Source organism: Barbatula barbatula (assembly GCF_947034865.1).
Source record: "Barbatula barbatula genome assembly, chromosome: 5".
NCBI classification, from domain to species: Eukaryota; Metazoa; Chordata; class Actinopteri; order Cypriniformes; family Nemacheilidae; genus Barbatula; species Barbatula barbatula.
The window spans coordinates 9,064,845-9,090,311 of record NC_136769.1 but is presented as its reverse complement, the minus strand read 5'-3'; the positions used below and the strand labels follow the sequence as shown (position 1 = coordinate 9,090,311).

The 25,467-nt window shown below is 39.9% G+C and overlaps 1 protein-coding gene across 1 annotated transcript; it reads left to right on the top strand.

Annotated features, from left to right (window-relative positions):
* On the top strand, window positions 1–24,060 carry vat1 (vesicle amine transport 1). The gene is made up of 6 exons (XM_079456919.1): window positions 1–746; window positions 5,486–5,693; window positions 13,255–13,425; window positions 14,659–14,748; window positions 16,526–16,767; window positions 19,050–24,060. Exons 1-6 carry the CDS (start codon window positions 300–302, stop codon window positions 19,356–19,358), a joined length of 1,467 nt encoding a protein of 488 aa, XP_079313045.1. The 5' UTR covers window positions 1–299; the 3' UTR covers window positions 19,359–24,060.
* Window positions 24,061–25,467: the final 1,407 nt, after the last annotated feature.

Below are 25,467 nucleotides of genomic sequence, written 5' to 3'. Positions count from 1 at the left end.
ATTTCTCCGGGCTTTACAGCTCGCCACGCCTCGCCTCGTTTTTTTCTCAATAGTTGTCAGAGCCACGGGTCACTCGCTAGTCGTCGCGAGGCATCTTCCACTCCCTTTCTTTCTCTCTCTGCCTCCCCGCCATCCACCTTCTCAGACTTGAAGCATCCTTTTGCAAAGGCTGAGAAAAGCGTGGACCGTACTTTGAGGTCGTTTGTGTTAACAAATCCATCGAATAGCCGCCCGTTTCAGGTCGCGAAACAAACGCAAATCCACGTTTTCCTCAAACTTCTCACGCTCCAACTCTGAACATGTCCGGCGAAGACGCACCTGCTCCGCAACAAAACGCCGAGGAGCAAAAGCAGCAGCCGCAGGAGACTAAGACGCCCGCCGAGTCCCCGAAAACCGAGAGCAAACCGGACCCACCGCCCACCAGCGAATCCACCGAGGCAGCCGCCGCTGCCGCCACTCCAGTGCCCGCCGCTGAGAAAGTCCCCGAGGAGGACGCGTTCAGTTATCGGGCGCTGGTGCTCACCGGTTACGGCGGGTATGATAAGGTCAAGCTCCAGGTGAAGAAAGGGAAACCCGCGCTCAAGAGCGGCGAGGTGATGGTGCGCGTGAAAACGTGCGGGCTCAACTTCGCAGATCTGATGGCGAGACAGGGACTGTATGACAGGCTTCCATCCCCGCCGGTGACCCCTGGCATGGAGTGCTCCGGCATCATCGAAGCGGTCGGGGAAGATGTGACTGACAGAAAAGTGAGTTAATGTTTACTTTGAGGCACGTATAGAGAGTAAGTTAATTCTCTCAGTGGAATGACGTGTTATTGCGACACTTTTTAAAAGTATGTTTCGCGTGCAAACGATTTATACATCTCGTATGTGTTGTTCTGTACATTACTGTGTTAATAAATTAAAATGACAAACTCAAAACTGAGAAATGTATGCAACAATAACGTCAGTCATTTAAACGGAGACTCGCAAACTCTACGTTCACTCGCTCGGTCGGCACCGGAGACAAAAGAGTAACGGGAGGGGTACCGGACGTTCACAGTAGACTGAACGTTTCTTTTTAGCTGTCACCTGTCCTGCTAGCGCGTCCGTGTGTAAAAGTCATTGACCGTTCCTTAATCTATGTTTGTGGCTGGATGAAAGCTGGTAGTTGGGTGGCCGATGACACCCCAACGCAACTAAACTAAAACCGCTCATTTATTACGGTCTACACGCGCCGCTTTCATTACAGACACGTCATTGATTTATAATAGGAACGCTGTAATTCCCTTGAAAGACCCCCATTATATTGTCATAAAACGCGCCACAGCTCGCTTGAACCACCGCCCCTCTTTCGCGTGTCTTTCTCGTGTTTTGTGAAGTTGCACCTAACACGCGTGTCATCCGCCAAAGTACCCGAATAGTAGTTTTGACGTTTTCAAACACTGCCACCGATTTGTTCGGCGATGCCGGGTGTCATGTGGGACGCGAAGAAAAGGGCGAGGCGCGAGAAAGAAACGCTAACCGCACGCGCCCTTTGTCATCTGCCTAGAGCATTGTGACACATCTGACGACATTCATCATTCACGCCCTTTTTTTTCTATTTAGACCGTAATGATTTCTTTATAAATTATCTAAAAGTAAACGCCTGTTTGTGTGGGCATCACGCCAAAGAAATACAAATTCTTAGTGTGATCATCTGATGAAACCGACTTTGATAAAGTTGACCAGTTTCATCCTTTGTGATGACATTATTCTCGTGCTAGTTTTTAAAGTGATTTTTAAGGTAGGGTAAAATATAGACTTGTGACGTGGACAAACTCGTGTCTTTCTATGGTCTCCATATGAACGAATCGATGAGTCATGCCTGATGGTCGCTGCACTGGTTTCCATGACAACGTATCACGGCAACGCCATACAACGTCACTGCCTCTTTCAATCGGAGAGTAGTTGATCTGATTTTATGTAGAGAATAAACGCTGTAATGAATACCAGTTGGTATGTGCTGTTCAATAATGATATAAAATGCAGAATAAACAATACTGTGTTAATATGAGAGGCAGGGGGGGGGAGAGACCCCGATAAGGCGTTGGCTGGTTGGTGATGCAGAGGAGAATGATATTGGCTCAGCCCTTCCTCAGCTGTGTCTGTCACCATTATTGAATTTAAAAGGTCATCAAGCACCCCTCTCTCTCTCTTCCTCTCCCTTATCACATCAACAAGCAAACAATTGCTTTGTCTCACATTTGGAGACGTGATAGAATTTGGGAAGCTGACATTGTTTGAGCATGTGAGGTGTGGAATCTGCTGATTGTGATGTCTGGAAAATGCTTCTTTCTTGGAGGAAGAGATGGAGATGGAAGATGCTACTGTCTCTATATAGTAAACAACTCTTTAAACATACTCTCGAGAGCCGTTGAGGTGAATTCTATAGATCATGACATCTTCTCACATGGCCTGACAGATGTTATTCCTAAACTGCCCTCTCGTGCCCACTCTCTGACTTCATTAGCATTTCAATAATGAATAATTCATATTACTTGTTGCTTGTGCGCACACATTATATTTATCAGAGCTCTGTTGCAAGGATCAGATGCATCTGTTCACAATTATCTTCCTCTGGACCACATTGTCAGAATGGAATTTCCTTTCTTTCACTCGCTCTCGCTTGCTCACTTACTCTACCCCTCTTTTTGTGTGTATGATTTGACAGGTCACTGATAAAGTACGGCACAGTGAATAGCAGTAAGTCAACAGCTGGGATGCGGGCCATTTAGTTGAATCTGGAGCGTTTCTGTTCCTGAAGCGTCTTTGAATATAACATTTTAGGGAGTGTTTGACATCGGAACATGACGTCTTCTCAAGCGTAGAGTTTAATTATGCTATGAAAGAAGAGTTATGGCCTGTAGGCTGAGATTTTTTTTCAGTTAGTGATACTAAAAGAGTGATTAACAGATAGGCTGCTTCAAAAAAACTTTCAGTATATGGTTAAATTAAATGAGGGGTAATAATGGGAAAGAGAGAGAGAGAGAGAGAGTTTACAAATGTGGAACATTATGCTGGAGTGGTGTATTTACATTACAATAATGCTGCCACAGTGGAAGTTTGACCTAATTTGAAAATGACAGGTTTTTAACCGTGTGGATATGGATAAAAGCATATTTTCTTTATGGTTGCCAAGCAACATAGCCACGTAACATGTATGCGTAGTACCAGGACTGCATTTAATGATATCTTGCAGCAGTTATGAAAAAGGCAAGATCAAATAAATGAATATTACTAAAATCTTTGTTAAATTATATCTTGGCTCTTTAAATGATGTGTTATGGGGTGGTACATCAATATGGATTGATATCGTTCAAGTGTGTTACAACACGATTTATTGACGCCACATTTAAAATATCGATACTTATTTCACATTTATGCACATCAACCCTAGAAGACTGAGTTGACTGTTACCGTCATAATCTGATAGATTTTTTTACCCATTTAAATTGTACATATTTTCATCCGTGAGTTAGTAAAAATGTAAATGCACATACAACAAAATCGACACATAATATCTTAATATCGATCAATATACCCCGATTTGAAAACTGCGGCTGTATCGTTTTTTTGTTGCTTGCGTAAGATGCAAACGAAGTCTTTCTAAGTGACACTGCCTGACCCTTTACAATCGGTGTGTGTGTGGTGTGTGTACGTGCACACACAGGAAAGGAAGCGACGAGAGAAATGGGGCAGTGCTCACGCTTTGACAAACATCTCACAAGACCTTCAGCTGGCCTTGATCTTTGCTACCTCAGCTGAAAAGTGTTGTTTGTGCTTGCACAAGCTTAGAATACAAAGTATGATAAGTTTGTAATACGAGTGTGACTCCTCTGTTTCGTTAAACTGTGCCGTGTGTGAGAGAGGAAGCAAGACCACGACTGACCAGTTGGGGAACTCGCTCCCCTGATTCTCCCAACTGAAACTGGTGAGTCATGGTCTTGCTTCCTGGTCAAGACTTTAATGTCCATTGATCTTTGATGTGCAGACCGTCCAATTAAAGGCTGAAGAGGATGAGAAAGGACAGAGACGGAGTGCAGAAAGCAAGACGTGGAGAAAAGGAAGGGAAACGTACGAGTGAATTGGGGCACAGGCGTATCAGCTTGGGAATATTCCCTCTCTCTCTAATTGGACAGTGTAGACAAAGATGCCCATGTGTCCCTAGGGCCTATTAGTCTGTGTGTGTGTCTTCCTGTCTGTGAGGGAAATGCTGGGCAAATTAGTCCAAGTGAAGTTACTTTTTTTGAGCAAAGCTTCTGCGTGTATGCGATTCCTGGAGCAACATTGATTGTTTGTGGGGAAAAAATAAATAAAAGGATAGGTGCTTCTCTTGCCCACTTTGTGTGTGTGTCATTTTGTGTCAAGCTCATTGAAGCTGAAGGATCTGCCTGCCCTCCCGATGAGAGGAACTGATCTTTAGAAATAAAGAGAGAGAGTGGTTAAGAGAGGCAGGAGATGGGAGATAAATGGAGTTGATGGAGAGAGAGGAAGTGCAATGTTTATGGTACTTCTGACCGTGGAAATGCACAACTGCGGGATGTAGCATTATTAAAACTGTTAAGTGTTACAAAGGTTGGGTCAGTTTGTGGTACTGCCTTTGTGAATAGTCAACGTTGCTTAAAGGTTAAGTGTGTCATTTGTTTGGCAGTAGCGGTTAATAAAATCACATTGCGGTGGACTCATGGACTCAACCAATGAAAAGGCACAAATACGTTTTACTGTCATGTTTGATGTGGAAGAAATTGCACACTATCTGCGTTCACAAGTGTTGCTTGATATTGCTTCTGCTAAAAATAATGTTTAACAAACCTTGACTGTGACATCACTTTCCAATTATGTTTTAAACTAAAGCAATAAAATGTTTATGGAAAATATATATTTTTATTGAACATTAAGTAATGGTGTTCAAAAGTGTGTGTCCTATTCCCTGTATCTCTTGGTTGGAGAGGAAGTTGTGGAAGTCTGTTCGATGAGTTTTCCTGTGTCTGTGCATGTCTAGGTTTTGAATGGGTCGCCAGAGTAATTGTTGGAGTTTTAGTTGTGTAGATATTATCAACGGCTCCAAATGCAACATTTCATCTGCTCGAAAATAACGTTTGGAGAAACCGACCAGATGGCTAACAGTAACAACAGGTTCAAATATTTGTCGAGGTAGGCCAACTGTCTTGAAGGATAATGACACCAAACATACATAAGCGCAATCCCAGATCTGTGCAGCTGCGAGGCCCTATTGCCAAAAACGGTTGTTTTTGCGTGAATGTCAATACTAGGCTAATCAAATTTTCTCTAATGCGTTCTGCATATGTTTCCAGACAATGACATATGCTTAAAATTATCCTAGAGCATTGGCGTAGCGCATTTAATAGAATTTTATAACGTTTTCATACCACTGAAAGGCACTGTTGTGGAAACATTCCAGAGAAGTTTTCCAAACATTATTATTTCTCCCTTCTCATCTATAGGTGGGTGATAAGGTTCTGGCTCTGAACCGCAGCGGACTGTGGCAGGAAGTGGTTGTGGTGGCAGCCACACAAACTTTTCTGATGCCTGAAGGCATGAGCTTCGAGGATGCAGCAGCACTTCCTGTCAATTACATCACTGCCTACATGATGCTTTTCGACTTCGGGCACCTGCGTCCCAACCAGAGTGTACTCATCCATATGGCCGCAGGTAAGTGAATGAGTGTGTCTGTATAGAAGTCTATTATGGGCTTCATAATCACATGAAATGTAATATAGTTACTTTTTTGTGAGCCAACAACAGATTGCACGCATCCATCATGCGATGGTGTGCACAGATATGCCTATAGTTGCCTCCTGCAGCTGGTGAAAGGAAACTCTGGGGCTTTATCGACAAGAGAAGAGCAGTGTTTTATATTTACTTATGTGCTTACAACTTCGTTTAAGTATGAGAGAGTTTTTGCAGCAATGTTTTATTATGAAATGAACAGAGACATTAATTGAGAGCTTTCAATTTGAAAGGTTCTGAAATTATTTTTTAAAGGAAGCTGTCGATCGCTAGACAACATTCTGTCATGTTTCAATGCTTAACAGTTTCGTTTGCTCATAACGTGGGGCCTCATGACCAACAAGTGAACAATAACAAATTCAGCTTTTTTTGAAGGTGCCATGTTTCATCTTGTGGTGCTGTCTAATAATACATTCTTTGCAAACAGTGACAACTTAGTTGCAGATGTCAGATAAAAGCTGTTGAATTGTTGCGGTATGGTTTACTGGCTAAAGATCTAGACATTCAGAAGTTTTTTTGGTCAAATCCTGCACAGGACAACTCTTAGCCATTTCAATCTTGCAGTATACATCTCCGCTGGCGCCATTATTTGTTCTGTAGGCTCCAGCTGTAACTCATTTATTATACGTCACCGTTATTATCTTTCTGTAATAACAATTAATTTAAAAGATCATTTAAAGAGTCTTCTGGGCCCTAAAGATATATTTATGTGATGCAAGCCAATTTTTACAGATAAAATGCAATTCGTATTACTTCAGATATAAAAAAATGCAAATGGTCGTGTGGAAGCATATTCAATTTATGCCTCAGTTTACATTAGCAGATTAAAAAAAACAATTCTATGGAGTGCCTCGAGGACGTCTGTCTAGCTGCATAAGAAGTTTGGCATGCCATTTTATAAAGTGAATCAGAGGACTTTCATCTTGCGTTGCTTTTAGTTAGCTTGTGGCGCATACTTTTTATAATTGTTTGTGTAAGTATTGTTTGCTTATTATAGCACCAACTTGGGTTGTGAAGGTAAATTAATTTTGGGACCTGTTTTAGGGTTTCTGAGTAAATAAAGTTAAATAAAAATCTGAAAAATTGATTGAAGTTTAAAAACTAAATCCATGCAAGAGAATATTAGTAGTACCCTTATTGTTTACATTTACATTTTTAAGACCTAAATAATATTTAGTTTGAAGTCTGAAAACTCTAAGGTTTTGTGTGACTCTGTTTGCATCTTTTTATTAGGACCTAATGTACTATTGCTCTTATGACATATCCCTTATTGCTTTGGATGAAAGCGTCTGAGACTAAATGTAAATGTAAATCTTTTGAAACACAATGGGCCTTATTCGTGAAAAACAAGAATAACTGTGAAAACCGTATGTAAATTGTTGAATTAATTGGGGACAAGGAGAGGATGAGAGATGACGTATTTTTGTAGACTAACCCAGAAGTAAGTGGTTCCCTCGACCGAAAGCCTACGCTTTTTCCCCATAGACTTTTGAAAGATTGCAAAAATAAGCTCCGTGATAGACAAAACGTGTAGTAATAATAAACCTTTGTCAATCAAGATAATCTTTACACATTAAAACAACATTGGTTTCTTTTGAAGCTGAAATATAATCGGCAGAAGTAAAAAGCTAACAAGATTCTATAAACGGACTACACTTAAGGTCACTCGACATCAACGTCACCACCCCAAAGCCTCTGGCAATTTTTCAAACTTTATAAAAAAAAATGTCCCTGCTAATTCGGAATCCGCATCTACGTTTGAATAGATATGTGCCCATGTTGCATTATTTGTGAGCTTTATATGCGCAATGAAATCCAACGTCCTCGCCAAAGGAAGTTGTTGCCTTTACCAACTTGTTAGCAACCGGTCCGGCATTTTAAGACACAATAAGGCTTTAAAGAATCACAAGCGGGTTTGATTGGTGTGTAATGTTAGAATAAAACTTGAAAATATTTTTTGTTTACCACAGACCTTTGTTTTTTGGGCGATTTACCCAAAACCCATAGACTTTGGAGCGATGGAACCGGAAGTCCTAAAATGCTAAATCGCTTACGGGGTTTTGCATACAGAAAACGTAATATCTGAGCATCCTGAGCTTTTTTGGGATATTTTCTTATTCTTTCTCTTGGGTCTGATATGTGTTTGACATCTCCTGGCTCTGTAAATGTTGGTGAGCATATGTATCATACACTGTGGGTGTGGATGAAGCTTTGGCTCAGGGTGAAAGGAAATGCTGTCGTCCAACTGGTGTTGCAGGAACCAGAATTCTCAAAGAAGCAGGATTGCGTCTCCTGAATGACCACACCCGTAAACATGATTTATTAAAACAAAGCTTTCATGACCAGCAATATTCACAGACATGTGCAGCAGTCACTGGTGTGACATTGATGGAGAGGGAGGAAGGATGGGTTGAGTGAGACAGACAAAGAGACAAACATAAAGCAACGAACTGTAGTTATGTTTTCAGTCATTGTAATTCTTTCAATTTCAACATGTTTTGATTCTTTTGTTGTTGTTTTTGTGAACGCATCATTGGGTAAGTGAATGTGTGTGTTATGTATTCGAGCACTCAGGAAGCCCTTGGTATCGCAGTGCACAGGATGTTTTTTGGATTCACTGTAAAACTTGAAATGTGTTTCCTCCGTCTCAGAGAGAGAGAGAGAGAGAGAGAGAGAGAGAGAGAGAGAGAAAGTAATCTTCAAAGTATTCTAACATGCATTTTAAGGTTAAAGCATTAAAGGGATAGTTTACCAAAAAAATACTTTTTATCTTTAACACGAGACTTGCAGCCTTAGAGGCCATTCACATTTAATCTAAAACGGCACTTTCTCCTTTTTTCCAAAGCAGTTGAGAGCTCGCTCTCTTTTGGCATCTAACGTTGCTAAGCAGTCATGGGCCACTCTTGCCGTTAAGATTAGGAGGTATTAAGAAAGTATATATAGATTATATACACTGAAAATACCTTGCAATAACTGTGCTAATAGATTTATTTATGCTGTGATAATCTCTCTCCATTTTAGCTGAGCTTTTCTATATTGGTTCGCAAAAGGTGAAGCTGATTGGTTGGTTCTTGTCACATGATCTGCGGTGTGCTTGTGGCATTCTGAAAAGTTGTGAAATCAATTTAGAAGAACTGAGACTCTTGTCATTTGAGAGTATTTTTTTTAAAGGAATAGTGAAAATATGAGTTAAATTTAATGTGCAAGAACAAATGGCATTTAGCATCACTGACATCAAACCAGTTGACAATAACAAAATTGTGAACTGTTCTTGGATCTTAGCCTTAAGTCCATTTCACATTGAGTCTGAAATTTGCGTCAGAAATTTTCGCAATTTCCGCACATTAAAAACAAAAGACCTCACGTTGTGTCAATCACTTTTACACACTGCCTCAGATATTTTATAATAATAATACACCCTGACCCCCTGTCTTTCTCCTTATCTCTCCTTTCATCACTTGCTTCTCTCCATTGACCGGACGGCCTACGTACTCGCTAGGTAACGCTTAATCCACCCATGAATATTAAATCATCATCTAATGTCCCCATTCCCCATGTATATTAAAAATAATGTCCTAAATGTGCGCATAAAATCATATTTAGTCTGGGGCAGCCCTAGTCGCCCAAATGTTGAGTTATGGTCTTCTTGCATTAAGCACCATGACTAGAAAATCAGTACATACTGTCCAGTTATCAAGCCGTTTTGCTATCATCTGCTCACCTTTCGCACTCTTATATTCTATTGTAATCCGCACTTTGTATTCGTTTGTATGATGTTTCTGAACTGCCAAAACAAAATGCTTGCTACGGATGCGAAAAACGCAGAAAATCATACCAGTCAAAGATGTTTGACGGACGAAAATATTGGAGGCAGTGTGACACAACCTGAGGTCGTATTTATTTTACCGTGATACAATTTCGGACTCTTATGTGCCATTACCATTGGTTCACTTTCCTCCAAGGCATGGTTTAGAGTCATCAAATTAACAGGCTACAGTTCCTTTATGACCTAACACCTAATGCTATATATACTGAATAGTTCGACATTGAATGGTTAAATTGACCAATACGCTATATTGTGCTTGTTTTGCTGAAACTTTGCCTTCAGTATCGAATTGAGATTGAATTAATTGTCAAGCATATAATTCAAATCAGTGATGCAAATTCATAACCTCCACTTTTAATCCTGTCAAACAGCTTGCAATAAAACAAGCCTCTCTCTCTCTGCCCCCTGTTTGCACTGAGGGTGTGGGCCGAGCGCTCGTATGTTGAGAATCTGCAGAATTCCTCTGTGTTTTGGGGGAAAATTCCCTCTCGCTGGAGGAGGCTGATATTGGGAGGGTAATATTGTTTTGGCCGAGATTGTTGCCTGCCAAATCTCAGTGCGTGCATGAATGTGTGGATAGAGAGAAGCATAAAGAGTTCATTGTGTATGTGTGTATGTGGACACCCTTGTGTAAATTGAGCTGATTAGATGAACATTGGTCTTCATTTTCTCAAGTAAACAACGCCATACAATCCTGAGCTCTGCAAATGGGATTAAACCAGAGAATCTGCTTATGGAGCTGCAGATTCTTTACGCTCTCTCTGCAAAATGCATAGTTGTTCACACAGCACACATCTGATTTGGTTTTCAAATCCAATTTTTATTATTGACTTGACAAGTGATGTTCAGACAGTGAAGTCAATATCCTGCATCTCCATTGGTTGCTGTAACCAAAGTAGCTGTTAGTGTGGGATAGAAATATGGCATGATGTGTTCAACACCACTTGTTCAGTCATTCACTACATAGTTTGCTATATGGGAGAAGGGTCAGAATTGTCACTCCAGACAATATTGCACTTTGTGTGCGCTCTAAAAAATGTAACTGTGATATTAAGCTTTGTGACGGTATGATTTTTGTTCTAACCGCGGTGAAGACACAACAAATCATGCGGTTTGGCAGTTGATCGTACCCAACCACACCCCTCCACAAAAATGTTAAGTAAATTATTACAAGAATAAGAAACCGAGGAAACTGCAGAAAGAACAACGGCGTAACAGTCAGTGAAAATAAACACACGCAAACTTTAAATAATGAATTGTTTGTAACATCAAATTATCATTGATGTTATTTAACTATTAATTAGGGGCTTTGTCAACCGAGGGGGATTTACGTGGCTGAAAACTTAAAGAGCTCGGTTGAAACGCCCGCTTCAGGTGCAGCGTTCTGCACAAAGTTGAGCATTTTTCAACGGTCAAACGCCGACGCTGATCGTGGGGAAAGGCGCCTTACCCCACTTGCTTCCAAAGCGCTGCAGTGATAGCTGCCCACTGCTCTGGATGTTTGTGTGACTTGCAGTGCGTGTGTTCACTACTCACTGGATGGCTTTAATGCAGAGATCACATTTCGGGTATGGGTCACCGTATCTGACAAATAGGTCACTTTCACTAAACGCCTCCGTGTACACAGCCCCTTAGAAAAGCAGCTTGTTTCCTCTGCTCTCGGCTTTTTAACCGGCCGAGGAATTTTTACCAGAGAAAAATAGGCCTATATGCTTTTAACCAGCAAATACATAAATAAAATGAAATACTGAAGCGTCTGTTTTTTGACTCCCTTCTGGTTACTCGGAACTCCGAGCAATGTAAAACACAATCGCGGCGCAGGAAAAAAACACCCTGTGCACAAAATCAACATTACGTACCCATTTATGTGCGCTTCAATACAAAAAGGTGGACATCTCATTACTGCGGTAATACGGTGATGCTGTTACCCACACAGCCCTAGTTATTTTATGGATCAATTTACACTTAAATTTTTTGGTAAATTTTCAATCTGTGAATTTATCACTCAATGCAATAAACAGTTTGTGTAAATGCAAGTAAAACATATAATTAAATCTGAGTGACTCAAATATTTATTTTAGAATTCACCAAAAATATAAAAGTCCCAGTGAAATGTAAAATTACAATGCCTACTTTTTCATGAAATATTGTAGTGTTTATTGTTAATAAATTATCAACGTGGGTCATTCTTATCAATATATAAAACAAAGATATATTAGAGATTTAATGGTATTTTATGGGTTTATAACCAAAAACTTATAACTTAGTTTTTGTTATATAGATTTTTAATTGGTTTTATTTTGTATGACATCATATCCTGTTGCCCATATTTAGTAGGGACGGGGCTAATGTCACCACAAAATCAAAATTCACACAAAGTTCTTTGCAGATGCAATGAGACGATAAAAAGTGCACATTTTTGGTGATTAGCAGATGCAATGTGAGGTTCAGGAGCTCTTTTGGCAGCTCAACTGCAAGTCTTGTGATCAGCACAGCAGTCATGGGGCAGCCTGGCACTGCACCCCTCCTTCGTGAGGTCCACGAGACGAGACCCAAGAGACAGCAGGTTAAAAAGCGCACCGGGATCTGGAGAGAGAGGCATTTGTGTTCTCATGCATCAAGAGCCTCCGACAGAGAAAATGGCGGCCCTGCTGCTTTCTGAGAAAACCAATTCTTCTTGAGTCTCCATGGCAACACAAACTTCATTCACTCCCGAGTAAAAGAGAATGATCGGATAATGAAGTGATGGGACAGAGGATGCTGTATATGAGCATTACATGAGCTTGATTCAGAGTCGCCCCTCATTGAACTCTCATTCAGTGTGGGCTGACTGAGTCAAACACATTTATGTACACAGTACACACAGTCTGTTTGTGTGTGTGTGTGTATGTGTGTTAACTATAGAGGAGAATTGAACGTACTGATCACATTTTATGAATTCATGTATGCGTTTGCTTTATTCGTTTTGACATTAGATAAATTGAGGTAAACGATTATTGCGAACCCTTTCCTGTACAGTGGTTCAGCAGTGCAATATCTTAAACCGAAAATAAACAACTTTGAAAAATACATTTGAGTTTAAAAGCAATGTTATTTTAAAGGTTAATGAGTAGTCGTGTTAAATAATCGGGATCTCAAAATTGGCCAAAATATTGCCGATCAAGCAGCCCTAATTTATTCTCAATGTTGATCAAACACAAGTGTATAAACATGTATTCGTGGCATTAACGGAATCAACGGAAAGTGAAAATAAGATTGCATTGTGGGTAAATAGTGAACAAATTTAGGGAACGACTTGTTCACTTAGAATTCAGACAACACTACAAAACGGCGGACACCCGATAAAGTGCACTATGTTGTAGAGCTATACAGCTATAGTCTCTCCATCGATGCGGATTGGGATGTGTAGAAGAGTAGAAAAAGCCATTAATGGACTTATTTGCCTTTGAAACCACTCTTAAGTTAAACAAGGATAATGGCTTCGAAACAACGCTTCTAATGTTTGTATATGTGTGTGTGTGGGGGGGGGGTTTGTGTGCGTCATACGATTGCATTGAGTTCTGCCCTCTCATGCCCTTTTCTTACAGTTCCGCTTTTGGTTTGAGCCAGAAAATCCTGAGAATCATCATGTTTTTTTCTCTCTCTCATTCTCTGTAGGTGGGGTTGGTATCGCTGCCACTCAGTTGTGCAAAACAGTGAATGATGTCACAGTGTTTGGCACCGCGTCAGCCAGCAAGCACGAGGTCATCGGCCAGGGCGGAGTCACGCACCCCATCGACTACAGGACACGAGATTACGTAGAGGAGATACGCAAAATAAGCCCAAAAGGTGAGAACAGGCATAGAAACCTGCATTTCGTCATAACAAAATGTATGTAAAGACCAATTGTTAATTTTTTACCTTTAGGATTTAAAGGTAAAAATTCACTCACTACTTAATCACCAGAAATGAATGTACTCGAAATGCCTTGTGAACCTTTGTGAAAATAAACTTGCAAATGTACTCGAATTAAAGACAGACAATATGGTTATCCATGTATAAAACCTTTTGTATTTATGTTCCAAATGTTTTGTGTCCTGGAAACCCCAATTAAATACATACAATTAAATGTAGTCTTATTTTGTTTCTTATGTATTTTCATGTTTATCTAACTTAAAGGGATAGTTCACCCCCCCAAAAAATGGAAATTCTATCGTCACCCTCTTGTCATTTCAGACCTGTGTGACTCTTTTGTCTGCAAAACACAAAAGAAGATATTTTGAAGAATATTGGTAACCGAACAACAGCTATACCCATACACTTCTCTTATATGGACAAAGAAACCAACCAATTGAAGTCAATGGGTAACGCCCTGGTTCGGTTACCAACATTCTTCCAATTATCTTCTTACGTTTTCTTCAGAAGAAAGAAAGCTATACAGGTTAGAAATGACAAGAGTGTGAGAGTGAGGACATTTAAATTTTTGGTTGAACCCAAACCACTTAGGCAGGTTTTTTGTTTCGGCACAAAGATATGTAAATGTGGAGTTTTAAATCTAATATCTTGGCATACGTATGTGTCTTACTAACTCTACCACAGCTTGGTAGAAAATGTGTCTCATTCCTCTGATAACACAAAAGAACAAAATTAATTCCTTAAATGTTTGATCAAGTGCAAAACAAAACTAAGTGCATGTGGTTCTCTAACCATAATATTTTGGAAATTTAGAGAAACCATGACTACTAGAAACGCACTTGATAACATTACAGTCACATTAAAGCTCCATGTTTTATGTTGTGAAGGCCAATGGAGTGGAGATTTCGTTCAGGTGATTACTTTAATATTAACATCCGGAGTCCATCTTCATTTAAATTAATAATCTGGTTCGACTAGTTAAGAAATAATTTAGTGTCTTTATGGTTGTTTTCTTCCTTGTGTACATTGCTTGGTCTTCCTCCCCACCTTTCCACATTGTACAGTGCTGTTGGGCCCAAACAGACAGATCTATAAAATCTAGTAGTGGATCATTGAGAATTCATTTGGTAATCTTTGCTTATCTCTTTGTCTCTGTCCATCTTTCAGGGTTGGATATTGTTCTTGATCCTCTGGGAGGTTCTGACACCCATAAAGGCTACAACTTGCTGAAACCAATGGGGAAGCTTATTAGCTACGGTGAGCTACAGCCTGTTGACATTTATTCAGTTTATACATACAGCTCTTGCATATTAATCAATTTACTTTATAACTTTTTCTGTAACTTATACCATTATTATTAATAGGTTAAAAATGCATATTGAGTCTTGAACTGGTTTATTTATCCTTCCTTATTCTCAGCTTGGCCAAATCATCAAACGATTGCTGCATTTTAATGACATTTTTCCCTCTAGTTGAATCTGTCCACCTGCAACAGGCCCATCTGGGTAAAATCGCTAAAGACAGTGATGTATTACAGTAAATCAACTTTACAAACACAATACTCGGAATAAGACATTCTAAACAACATGGCGTCCTGTCGTTCCACCCAACTTTCTCTCTCACTTACTCTCTTCCTCTATCCTGCTTTATCTGAACAATGGCTCCTCTATCTGACACTGAACCCAGAATGTGTCAGAATGTAGAAGAGCTCGCTTTGTGCAAATTTATGTATGTGTGCATGTATGTGAGAGAGTAGGTTGTCATTGCTTTAAAGAGCTATTTGACCACCAAATCAAAATTTCCCCATGTTTTACGCACCCTCAAGGCATCCTAACTGAAAATGTTTGTCTTCTTTATGAATAATGCAGTTAGTTATAATTCCACCAATCCTTTTACTTCCAAGCAGTAGAATGGTAGTGAATGGGTGTTGACTTTTTGAAGCTCCAAAAACTGCATCCATCGACAAAGAACTGCTCGACACTGCTCTGTGGTCTTAACAAAGTTGGTGTTTAAGAGAAATATAAAGCGCTTTTAATGTTGATGTCTAGCTTCAGTTATCCTGTGGCTGCATGTGAACCTGAGGCTTGTTTTTCCGGCAGGCGTGTCATAAGTTCTTGTGACGAATGCGGCATTTTTCGTTTTGATATAATAGGATACCCAACATCCGTGGGGCTCAAGAAGTCATCCCAGATATATCAAATGCGACCGGGAGACTCCACATTTCCTCTATAGATTTACATTGGTGCATTAGAAAATATGTAGAATTTGGGTCAGATGTGGATTAGCATGGCATGAAATTGATCTAATAATCATGTAAAGAAATGCTAAAATGCGACAGAGAGAGAGATGATCGTGACAGATATGGGAAGTGATGTGAGAGGATGTGCGGACAGTGCACTTTTTGACCCTTCCTCATCCTCTTAGAGTTGGAAAAGAGAAAGAGAAGGGGGGTAGAGAGAGATGTCACTTCTCTGTAAATGGAGAACATTCTCTGCGGGAGCCATTAAGCAATAATTCACCCGTCGGTCAACCACATAGACGTTACATGCGGAAAAGAAGCTCACAATGTAGATGTCTCGCTCGCACATAGACAATTTTACATGCCTGGTGCCATAAATCGGACACAAGACATTTTAGGATCCAGTTTTGAAATCCAGGTGCTCTATGATCCCACCGCAGGGGTTCTTTTTTTATTCTCTACCAAGATTTTTCTAGGAGCAGACTAGCCCAATGTAGTTTTTGATATTTCATTGCTTAAATATTTCCACCTACAATTTAAATCCACAGATTATGGTGACATCCTACCACTAAAGATAAAAAAAAAAACTGAGGCAAACCGAAGTATGTGGATTTGCCTACCAGTGACTATTTTTATCTGAATAATATATTTTATAGGTTATCCCCATGGGAATCAAAAATCATGCAATTGCTTAAATGCACCGTAAATAAGATCTTGCATGATGATGTGACTCAAGTGTGATTTTATTATTAAATTTATTTCCTCCAAATTGTGTATTGTGTTTTGGCTCTGCAGGTGCCGCTAACATGTTGTCGGGCCAGAAGAAGAACCTGTTTGCAGTGGCTAAGACCTGGTACCAGCAGTTCTCAGTCCACACTTTGAGCCTGATCCAGGGAAATCGCTCCGTGTGCGGGTTTCACCTGGGGTACCTGGACTCCGAGACCGAGCTCATTGCTCAGGTCATGACGGCCATTCTGGACCTGTACCAACAGGGCAAAATCAAGCCACGAATTGACTCCACTTACCACCTAGAACAGGTAAATAATAGGATAATGTATAATTTGAACTGATGTGTGTGTGTGTGTGTGGGGCTTAAATTATTTGTGTGAGAATTAGGGATCCAGCATTTACTAGTGAGGTTCACTATTATCCACGCTTAAAAACGTCACAGTTAATTAATCTTAAAGGCTCCGTTACTCTACATGTTTCTGTTGCATGGAAAGGAAATGTTGCAACTTGCACAAAATGAAAACAGTTACACCAGCTTAAAGAGTCATGTTCATCAGAGACAAGGAGGCTAGATTAACTATGGCTGTTTGATCTCTCTGCAAATCTTACATGTACATTCACAATCAAGGCTGTAGCGGTGATACATGGGCTTTCAGTGCAACATAAATAAACAAATAAATAAACAAAGTGGCATTTAAGTTAACAGATTAGCACACCGGACAAGAAGTCTCTCGTCGAGGACAGGTCACAGGATGCGCATGCTCAAATTCTACTCCTGATGCAAATTGAACTAATTTAACTTATTTTGTGTTATTATTTAGCGAATAGGCTCTATATCACGTGGATAAATCCAATTATAGTTTGCTGGAAAGGAAAACCGTGGGGAAACAAAAAGCATGTGATCCGTGCGCGCTAGCTCTTAAAGGGACAGCAGCATAATAAATATTATTTTAATGCTCCGCAAACAAGAATAAACGAAGACAAAACGGACTCGCTGCTCCTGACTGATCGACTTTAATTACTTTAATATGGTTTGATCTATATTTCAGTATACTGTGAAGACTATTAAGTGTTATTTTTACTACTTTCGACTACTTTATTTAGTTTCTGTAACCATCCTAAAAACCATCCTGTAACACCTAAAAGGACTGTTAATTTGATTTGTGTTGGCTTTATTACATTTATTTGCGTTAGCTTTATTAAATTTATTTGTGCTATTGCTCATAATTTGATCATTTGTTCTAATTGTATTACTAACTTAGGCTAATAGTTTTATGGTATTATGAGTTTATTAAGATTGCATGGGTAAAAAACAAATTAATAACTAGACATTAATATTTATTTATTTTTGTGGCGAGCAAGTAAACTCTTTGTCAGAGCAAATAAAAATATAGAAATTAATATATGCATAATAATCGTGCAACTGTGATTAGTCCTCAGACTAAAATCGTACCAACAAAATCTATAATCGTTGCACACCTAGTGAGTATTTGTGGCAGGATGTAGTATCGAGACGCTACCTTGAGCAGATATTTGTGTTTAGGCTTTCTTTTATAATCCTCACCTTAACCACCATGATATGTCCATGCATCATATTCCATCTATCCTTTGATCAAGTGTTCTCTCTCGCTTGCTATTTTTTCATCCATCTTTCGCTATTATTTCTTCTCTCTCCTGTTGCTATGGAGACGTCCCTTCCCTCTTACAGTAAATGACGGCAAATGCAAGTTGATGCTTTTATGATGATATGAGCTTTTTTCGGTCTCGGGAGACTTGTGTTATTGGAGAAAAGATGCTCTTACAGTCTTGAATACATTTTTCACATTCCAAAATTTCACACCATTTCAAACAGAGGATGAGAACATCATCCTTTTCAGGCACTGTGTTTGTCTGAAATTCTCTCTTGCTTTCATTTCCTGTCTCATTCTCTTTCCTTCTCTGTCGACAAGTCAATCGTCAGGGCCAGGTTGCTATTCTCGTTGCTAGGAGATGGCTCGCTGTTGCTGTGGTGCTAGTTGTTAGGTAAAGTGGTAAAGGAGAGGTGAGTTGGGGGGAAAACGTGGGAGAGAAAGACAGGTGGACAGAGTAAAATACAGCTCAGGTCGTTTCTCTTACGCTCTTCAACACAGCCCGAGGGATACATACTCGCTTATTCATTTATTTGCTATTTTTTAAAGGGATTTACAGATGAAAGAGCGTTTTGTATTTTTTCTATTAATTTTAAACAAAAGGCAGAAGCCGTTGAACTAATTAAAAAAAGTTAGTTTTAGTCCAAATTCATAATTTACTCGCCCTCTTGTCATTTCAAACCTGTCCTGACCTGACAACTTTCTTTCTTCCGCAGACCACAAAAGATATTTTGAATAATGTTGTTAACTGGCCCCCCATTCACTTGATTGTTTGTGTTTTGTGAAAAAAGTAAAAGTTTTGAATGACAAGAAGGTTAGTAAATACGGACAGAATTTATTTTTGGGACTAACTTTTTTACACTTTGTGTATTTTGTTCCAATTCATCTAACCATCAGCAGCTTGTTAGATATTCTTACCACGGCATATGGCCAATCAAGATTCTCTCTCTCTCTTCCATTAGGTCGGTGATGCCATGCGTAGGATGCAAGAGAGGAACAACATCGGGAAAATTATCCTCACCACCGAACCCATGAAGGAGGAGGAGAAAAAGGAGGAGGTCAAGAAAGATGAGGACAAGAAGAAGGACGACAAGAAAAAAGACGACAAGAAGAAGGAAGACAAGAAAAAGGAGGAGAAGAAGAAGGATGAGCCCAAGAAGGATGAGCCCAAGAAAGAGGAGCCGAAGAAGGATGAGCCCAAGAAGGAGGAGCCGAAGAAGGAGGACAAGAAAGCGGAGGAGAAGGAGGAAGCCAAGAAAGAGGAGAACTGAGTGGAGAGCCAAGGCCTATTGTGAATGTGATTTGTGTTAGTGTCCGGGGTTTTGGGAGTGGTCTGCGTGTGTGTATGTGTGCGTTATATTTGTATGTGTGTGAATGGGTGGGGTGGGGGGTGGTTGTGTATGGTGGAGTTTGCCAAACCCCAGGTAATTTCTCTGACATTAGATCTGCGATTCTGCGATCGTTCAGTTGGCAGAATTCTTGCTCTGAACACACACTGCTTATGTTCATCCACACACACATACACACACTGTACACTAAGGGAAAACACCACTTTATTGAGATATTGTAACCCGGTTGTGTTCCCAGTTCCTCTGCATTCTCCTGTGTCCTTTCTAACTTTTCGTATGACTGCACGCTGTCGAAGCGTGTTAGGGCAGTATTATCCTTTTATAAATATCACTGCAATGTTTACTCAACCAATGTCTTCAATTATATAGTAACGTAACTGATTTCTGCACCCTGTCCAAATATACTACCATGTTATTCCTGTCAAACTAATGCACTATAAAATTATTGTTCCAACGAAAAATTCGTTCTCTTTCAAGACGCAAGTCAAAAACCTGTGCACACACTTGTTTGTGTACTTGCCATGAGACTGCGCCTGGCTTTAGGAATACTGTCGGTACCGTGGCAATGTCTGCCTTTTTAGACAGGCCCCTCCCCTCTCTGTTATGGCTTGCCGCATGTTATCAAGTCTCACCCAGAACACCCTGAACATTAAACAAGAGCACCCACCTACGTTGCGATTGTTTATGTTGATTTTCCATTGGACCCGACTCACTGACATGTACTTGACTCCACCCCTGGAGGAATCGGGTGGTTTCTGATTGGCTAAGAGAGACAACAAGCTTCTTTGATACAGATACAAGCACGCATGTGTAGTAACTTGAAGAACCTCATTGACACATTGCCATCTCATTACCCATAAGCTTGACAGAGAAGAGAGGGTGTTTTAAAGAAGTTATTTGAATGTGAAAATTCTGTTATTTACACACCCTCACAATGATCTGACACAATATGACTTTTACTCTTTTATGGAACGCAAAAGATGGTTTATTAATTGACTGCTTTTATTGATATAATGAAGGTGAATGGGGACCGAGTCCGACAAGCTGCAACATTACACTTATGGCACAATTTCCTTTTTTTTTGTATTCCAAATATTCTGCACTATAAATTTAAAGTCGTCACACAGCTATTGCATGACATCACACGTCACGTGGACCAATCTCATGTTTTTTTGGAACCTTTCCCCAGTCCCCATTCACCTTCATTATATAAAAAGAAAATGTTCTTTAAAAAAGGTTTGTTTTCTATGAGAGTTAAAAAGCCATATGGGTTTGAATATTTAATTGGATGAACTAACCCTCTAAGCTTCAGTGGCTAGCTGATCAATGTGCCAAGTCATTAGACAGGGCAACTGCTTGGATTTTAATGAACCTAGCTGGCAAACAGGTCCAATTATAGAGAACGTTCTCTCATGCTTTTCCCATCATTCTCTCTCTCTCTCTCTCTCTCTCGCATTGTATGAACTCTGAGATGTGGAAGGATATGGAGGGTCAGATAAAGACAGGAGTGGCCTTTCATTCCAGAACCTCCTCCAGGATTCCAGGGCGCTTTCCGCCCCTCAGTCCCATGACGGATCACCATCCGATCACCCTGACCTGCAGCGCGCTACTTGCGTGTAACATTTAAGTATGATCTCCACTCATCTGGCTTCCTCGCTCTCCTTCTGTTAGATTTTTTCGTCATTGCGGTTGTCATGGCAACAGCAGTTAGTCCGGTTAGAGATGACAGTCAGGTCTCACCCCTACATCCCCGACAGACACACAAAACATACTACAGCCATCGTTTCATGGCAAGAAGTCTTAAACACTACCACATTTATTTCCGTCATACTTTAAACCTCTGTGCTTTTACAAACATTTAAATAACTGGCACACTCCCTGAGGGATGCGGTAACTCCCTCTGCCTCCTCTCTTAGACACGTCAATCTAATCCTCCGGCTCCTCCCACCTCTTTCTCAGTAAGCAGTAATCTACTGCCTCCGCTGGTGACTTATATGCATTGCAGTACCATCATTCAAGTATTCAAGACACCTGCTGACTGCTTTCCCGTGCACTGCGAGTCTGGTTCATGTCAGTGATTAACTGTTTATGTGAAACAAACCAGACCCCTCTTTTATATGTACGTCTGTTGTGCATGATTCAGTGCGCGCGTGTGTGTCCGTCTGTCCTCAGGTCTTGTCAGGTTTCAATTCAAACATTGTTTCTTTCAGTCTCTCTACCTCCCTCATGCTAACGTATGCTACTGTATAGCATTTTAAAGGTTCACACATACGTTTTCATTAAAGATCCTGTTATCGTTTGATGAGTAAATGATGACAGGATTTTGGATGAACCGAACTGTTAACAGAAATTGATAAAAGATGACAGAAAGACTAATTCTCACTATGACTCTTAAATATTCCGGCCCCTGTGAACTGTGAAACCCTGTTAGTATGCTATCGTTTGCACTTGTAGAGATGGTGGTCCCACTCCCAATCCACTGTATCTCCGATTACAATCCAGGTTTTAACTCAGACCCTCAGCCTCAGCACATTCACTCACATTCTCTCTCTCTCTCCCACCATCCTCTTTATTCCGCTCGAACACAAGAAGCAAGTGTTTTAAAATGCAGATGCTTGAAGGCCAACGCATCGTTTACATAATCACTATGATGTGCAGAAACCTCACTCCATTGCCACATCTGCTTCACTTACACTGTTAGTTAATGGTTTTAGAATGCACTGGGGTGGGAGTGGGGCTGCCGTATTAGCCTGAAGAATCAGACCCGAACCTTAATCCTGATCCAATTTGAATTACGGATCCATCGGTTGACTTTTGATTTTCTGTTTTCGTTGTGCTTTGCTGGTTCTCTTCCTGTGTTATTGTGGATGGTGATTGAGAACACCAAGTGACCCTGCCTAACACTTCAGTGAAACATATCCGTCCTCTTTCGTGTTTTTGTTTGTTTGTTTCAGTGGTCTGCATTTTAGTGGTTTGTGTTGAAAAGGCTTTGCTGCAGTTCCTTTAAAATGTGATGAATCATGTTTTGTTGGTCCTGACAGAGTGTGCCAAACTTTTGTCGTGAAGGCACGACATTCACTATAACTGTGCTTACTGTACTGAAGAAGAAAAAAACAAGTGAATATGGAAGATGCAACCTTCTGTGGTTATTGTCAAAAAGATCTTTACTAGATCTATGATTCTGAATTTGCTCCTGTCGTGTGTGGTTGACTAAGCCCTACATTTTATTGGTGCTGACTGATATCTAACGTTTTTTCTGCTAACATTCAAATTCATGCAAAACCTCTCGTTCTCACTGTGCCTCAATCGTAGACCAACACCAGATTGCCTCCACGCATGTTTATATACAACCCAAGATCAGGTGTCCTGTTGTTTTCAGATACTTCTATGTATTGTGTGTGGGTCGATAAGTGGCATATTTACCAGAGGTAAACAAAAAAATCCATCATCAGTCAGAAAAAAAAATTCATGTCAATGTACTTTTCCAAGCAGTTACAGGTCACAAATGTTTACGCGGTGATATTCACACAACACTCGCTGCAGACCTTTGTCTAGTTCTGTATTTTGTCACGTTGCTGCATAACATTCTAGATCTAGAACTCTCGTGTTCCGGTTCTGGAACTCATCTCAGCAGCTTACGATTCAGTTTCACCTCTCCGTTTCTTAGTTCTGTCTGCATGGTTAACATTAAGCACCACTGGATCCAGAGACCTCGTGTTACACGCACACACCCAACAATGACATCTGGGCCGGCAATTCTTGCTTCGTCTCTCAAGGTTTGGGATAGAATATTCTTGCTTTTTGAAGCGTGTACAACTTCGCAATGAGCTCAGCTGCAGGTGTGACTGTCTCTGGTGGATATGGAATTTGTGCGTCTGGAAGCCATGCTGCTTCCTTCCTCAGACACTCAATCCAATAGCTTTCCCAGAACAGGAAACACCCCTCAGGTTCGCCAAGTCGAGAATTCCTGCTTTTGAACAATACTGAAAAACTTTGCTTAGACATTAGTTACAATATTAGATACTAAATTATATTGCCATTTTGTGAACCCATATTAAAGTTCATGAGAACAAGTAGCTATGAAAGGCTTGAAGTGGAATTTTAGCTTTGAATTCATATAGATGGTTTGATCAGATACGCTGAAGAATTTTTTTTAGGCCGTAACAAAAAATCATAACTCCACGTTACAGCTGTTTTTGTCTCACAAATACCTTGTGGGTAATGACACTCTTGGTATGTTCAGATATGAATACTTGGTGTCTTTCAGTTTGCACTCTTGAGTTACAGTTCCAACTTTCCTGTTTGGCTTTTTAAACCGAGAGCCAATCAGAGGCCCCATTTGGCGTTCCTGTTTACTGATTGGTTAGAAATACCAAACCCTATTTGTCAGCATTAAATCACCTCCCTCCACACACGTCAGAGAAGCACCGCAGGTTGTTTTGTTGTTTGTTTGTTTCAGACATCCTCCTTGTGTAATTTTGAGAACCTGAAGTGCTGCTGTATCTGTGCTTGACTCTGGGTTGGTTGGACTGCGTGTGGTTGTGAGGACCGTAGAGTTCATAATGCTTCTGTGTGTGATGTGACCATTTTGCCTTACATGTTTTCCAGGACTAATTAAAGAGCATAACTTAAAAAAAAACACACAGATGTTTCTGGAGTCATTATTTAACAACGTTAAACTATTAAAATGTAAAGGGGATTTATTTTGTTGCAATCTGCTTTCTAAGGTAATAATGTAGAGTGAGCTACATAATAAGCTTAGATCTGATTTTCAAATACTTCTTAGTCCCCACAATACTATGGTATTTGCAAAGCATTATGTTGTCACAGATAAGTGGGGTTATAAAATGACTGGTTGTTTTTTTAATAAAACATTTTATTCACATTAAAGGATTGTTGTAAGAAAACGCAAAACAAAATACTTTATTGTGATTAGGAAGGAAAAAACTAACTAGGGTACACTCTTAAAGAAAATTAGCTTCAAAAGGTTCTTTGATGTCATAGAAGAACCTTTTGAAGAACCTTTAAAATCTGAAGAACCTTTCTGTTTTAAAAAAACAGAACAGTTCTTTGTGGCAAAAAAGGTTCCTTACAATTCATCTACACCGGACACGATGCGATACGACAACAGACACTAGAAATACATTAGAACCAATTATAATAAAAAATGTTGTCCACACTGGATGCGACGCGGCACGTTGCGACAAACCCATTTAGAACAAGCAGCATCACGCCTGTCGCGTCCGGTATAGACACGGTGTCAAATTATTAAAAAGTAAGAAAGAGATGGTTCCTTCAAGAACCTGTGACTGAATGGTTCTTTGTGGAACCAAAAATGATCTTTTAAAGAACATTGGTAGCCAAAATATGGCCCCATTGACTTCCACTGCACACAAAACCACAAAGACATATCTTAAACATACAAATTACATACAGTACAGCTTTTGAATGACATAAGGGTGAATAAATGATGAATAAATGATTTATTTTTTGCATGAACATGCAAACACAGAAAATGTCGTTTAGCAATTTAAGCTTCATTTAGTCAGAGAAAAAAAATTCAAATTGTACATTTTTGTCTTGTAAAGAAAATCTTATGTTATGGACATTACAGTAAAGCAAATGCCTTTATTGTATTCATTAAAATCTAAATGGTTTTGACAATGACACATATTCAGAGTGTATTTAAAATATTTTGTATGAGTTTTTTTCATGCCCCTACTCCAAAAATAATGTTACATTCTGCCTTGTGAATTGTTCACTGTAAAAACAAGGGCTTTGTTATCTAAAATACACCATTTGTCCAAAAGAGAATATACAGTAATTCAAAAAATTGCTGCATTGAGAATACCTGAATCTGGTGGAGACAACATTCCAGTTTTAATCACCTTGCTCTGTTAAACTGTGCTTAAACTCATGTGATATTAATACGTTCCTTAATAAATCACTGCACATTTTTGGTATCTCCTGTAGTCTTTCTAGAGCCAATTCCTGTCATGACCGTGACCGGTGATCCAATCTCTATGACCCC

What these genes read in the sequence shown, in the direction of transcription:
- vat1 (XM_079456919.1), top strand. Translation starts at nt 300, where the DNA reads ATGTCCGGCGAAGACGCACCTGCTCCGCAACAAAACGCCGAGGAGCAA. An exon ending in AAGATGTGACTGACAGAAAA is followed by an intron (nt 747 to 5,485) that starts GTGAGTTAATGT and finishes TCTCATCTATAG; the next exon opens with GTGGGTGATAAGGTTCTGGC. An exon ending in GGGGAAGCTTATTAGCTACG is followed by an intron (nt 14,749 to 16,525) that starts GTGAGCTACAGC and finishes TTGGCTCTGCAG; the next exon opens with GTGCCGCTAACATGTTGTCG.